The sequence below is a fragment of the Aptenodytes forsteri genome, unplaced genomic scaffold (genome assembly GCF_000699145.1).
Source record: "Aptenodytes forsteri isolate BGI_AS27 unplaced genomic scaffold, ASM69914v1 Scaffold278, whole genome shotgun sequence".
NCBI lineage: Eukaryota > Metazoa > Chordata > Aves > Sphenisciformes > Spheniscidae > Aptenodytes > Aptenodytes forsteri.
The window spans coordinates 1,318,278-1,321,860 of NW_008795907.1; the positions used below are offsets into that span (position 1 = coordinate 1,318,278).

The following is a 3,583-nucleotide window of genomic DNA, read 5'->3' on the forward strand; positions in this document are numbered from 1 at the left end:
TGGTGGTGTTGGGTTGACGGTTGGACTCGATGATCTTGGAGGTCTTTTCCAACCTCAATGATTCTATGATTCTATGATTCTATGTTCCCGCAACAGACAGAATTTGAAGCCACTATTAAAAAGATGTGTGATTAATCTTACATTTACTTTCATGTTTTCAGATATACTCAAGGACAAGAAAACCCATCCAGAAAACAGAAATGAACCAAAACCAACTGTGAAAAAGATTGACACCACAACCACCACAAGCACTGTCAAGTCATCCTCTAAACACAATGTAACTGGAAATGGGAGCAATCCAGCCCTGAGTTCCTCACTTGTTATTTTAACAGCACTAGCAGTTCTGTGGCATCGTCCACTGTAGCTGTATCGCCTTGCAGCCACTGCGCAAGTGTTTCTGCTCACTGTCATTTATACCTACAGCCTTACCCAACAGAAAACAAATTTAAATGGCTCTCTAGTTTATGTGATATGTTAGAATAAATATTAAACAATATGCTGGAGTTCACAGATACCAAGTGTCATCACTTACAATGTCTGAAGATAGCCTTTGACAAAGCCCACCCAAGATACAGAGGGAATGATGACAAGGATCTGAGTAGCTTAAGTTATGGGGTAGAAATAATTGAAAACACAGAAATTGTGTATGTGTGTGTTATTGTTTTTCTCAATTTTGTTCACTGGAATCTGACTGGTGGTTTTGTTTGTTTAATTTTTCTGATAAATTATATGAATAATCAATCTTCAAATTCAAGCCAATACATACTTCATTTTTCTAGTGAACAGCTAACAAGCTATGTCTACAGTTGTAAACCATGTTAAAGTGAAGTACTCTCTACCAGCTTGATGAAATTCCTAAGTGGTCAAGAAGATCGAAGCATGTTTGAAACTTCTTTTCACTCTTACTGTTTAGATTGTAGGAAGCAACATAAAAGCATATGGTGTGTCTAATATATCAGTATAGTTGCCTTAACTATGGAAAAAATTAGAACCATTTTGTTTACTGAGGGATATAGATAGTGAGTTTCCCTGCCCCACAAAATGCCATTACCAGATGTTTAAGCATATGCTCAAGGCTTATTGGGCAAAATGTCCAGCAACGGGAAACATAAATAAACATAACAATGTTTTGTCCAGTTGAATGCAGCTCTGTACAGAGAAAAAATGATAATTCAGTTCAAACTTACTTTGCCTATGTGATGTTAAAGAGAAACCAACTTATATTTTCCATAAAGGTCCCAGAGATATAAATTATTGGGAACTCCCATTAGACACTAACCAGATTTTGTGCATTGTGGATCTCTGAAATCAACTGTTTCATGAACTGTGTATTATTTAATTACATTTAATGTTTAGATTTTGTATCATGGTAGGTGTAAATGTAAAACAATCTGAAATCTAGAATATTCTCTGTTATGCCTCATCTTGACTGCTACCCTAGAAAATGTCAAAATGTGTGTTACATTACAAGGCTTTTTTTTAATCAATGATACATTGATGCGTTTTAACTTTTTGGATGAAAAAGTACTATAATAACTTCTAATGGGTTAAGAGTTAATGTGTATTTTCCAACAACTGTTTACAGTGCCATTGAATATATATACACAAACACAACTGTATGAATACAGTGATTAATGATAAATATATGAAACATTAGAATTGTTATATTTACTACATTTCATAACTGTTACAACAGTTTAATGGCCATTTTCATGTTGTAGACTATTATTATGTACATTTTTATAAGATTTAATGTAAAACACTTGCCTTTGTTTTTTTGTAAAACATCTCTCTGATACTTCAAGTTACACAGCCACTGACATAACTCAAAAGAAGAACCCTCTATCTTACTAATCAACTTCAGGCATTTTATTGGCAACTTTGATTATAAAGGACAGCCTGACTCAAAGAAAATGCCATGTGCCAGTATTACTACTGGATGTCATTATATAGAAAGTGGCAATAATACAGAACAAGCATACAGTAAGTGAACAAAGACTCACGACACTTGTATGTTTTCAGATAGTATTAGTGAACATGTCTAATTATGTTTGCAAAGGTGGTGCTTGAGTTTCATTTTTAATTTGGGCTCTTAGATCATATTTACAGACATAAAGGTATAATCAGAACCATCAACACACCCAGCTGCAAAGGCAGTGTCTCTAAAGTGGCAGCAGCTAAGTTTTCTAAAAGATAATTCAATTTTAATGTTGAAAAAGGAGATAAAATGGAAAAGAGACTTATACTAACATGAAATATTTTATATTTAAATTCTGATTTTTCAAAATGGTAAGGATATTAATATCCCTAAGTAGTGCTTTCCAATCATATCAGTGAAAATCAGTTTTCCCAAAAGTACTAAAATGGCTGTCCTGTGTTTTCCAGGGTTTTGAGCTGCACCAGTCTATTGAACCATAATTAAAAATGCCGCTTTTTGTATTCATTTGCAGTGCCCTTTGGAAAAGTGCACTTTTACCTGAGGAGGTGTGCAAGTCATGTCATTTGTACCGTGAAAGGACACCGTAATTCCTTGCAGTCTTAAAGGATCAGTTGTGATGGCTGCTGTTAGACGGGTTGGTCTCTGTGCATGCACAGAAATGTGCATCAGGTGCTAACGCTTACCACTAGCTCCTCAGGTAATACCAATCACTGTGGCTTCACTGAAGCAATTCATATCTGTTGCCTGTGAACCTGACCCCTAATTTAGTATTCTCACACTTAAGATGCTCAGTCATCATTCAGACAAATGCATCCACGTTTGCACACTTAAGTCTCCATCAGGATTTCTATGGATAGAGCTAGGGTTTCAGGGCTGGGCTCTGATGCTACCAGATTTCAGCTGTGCAGCTTGAGTTTTCAGTTCTTCGCACCTGCAGAAAGGGAGCTTGAATACTCAGACTTATGTGTCTTTTTGAGATCTTTTCTGTAAAAGGTTTTGTGCTTTTAGCTCAGAGCAGTGATCGAGCTAGCAGAGTATTCAGCCGTAGCAAGAGGAAGTTGCCAAAGCCCTGCTGTAGGCATGTATGGAATAACTCACCCGGGGGATTATTTGTTGTTGCTAAATGTCATAATCTTGCTAAACAAAAACCTCTGAAAAATCAAGTGTTTGAATTTTGGGTTTGGTTGGCAAATATTTGTATGATGTAGCATTCATCTCTCAAGCTAAACAAGACAACCCTTTTAAAGTTTCTGTAACAAAATTAGAACAAGTTCACACTGTGGAGTGAGATAGAATCAACTCATTCCATTGGATTCAACCAATATTTTAATAGACACAGATTCTTATGGAATGAGGGAAGAGACCTCAGAGGACTCCACACCTATTAATACATTTCACGCTAATATACTTTTACACTGTAAGAACAGTACTGGTCAAACCAGCATGAAATATGTTCATAATGTGCATCAAAAATGGTGCAGCTTTAAAGGGCAATACAGTGCATTTTTAATTGTGGTTTATGATTTTTTTTCTCAGGATCAGTTGCATTTACATATTAAAGAAAGAGTGTTTTCCATCAAACAACAAATCTGTACCAGCAAAAGTGAAAACAACTGGCTGGGGCAGGGGAAGGAAGGATTCTTT

General features: G+C 35.9%; 1 protein-coding gene across 1 annotated transcript in view; it reads left to right on the forward strand.

The window, feature by feature from the left end:
* Nucleotides 1–1,542, forward strand: part of LOC103903132 (glypican-5) — a 395,395-nt gene extending 393,853 nt beyond the window's left edge. Inside the window, exon 9 of the mRNA XM_009284270.1 lies at nucleotides 162–1,542. Coding sequence (XP_009282545.1) covers nucleotides 162–364 — 203 coding nt within the window. The 3' untranslated portion in view covers nucleotides 365–1,542. The remainder of the gene's footprint in view (nucleotides 1–161) is intronic.
* Nucleotides 1,543–3,583: the final 2,041 nt, after the last annotated feature.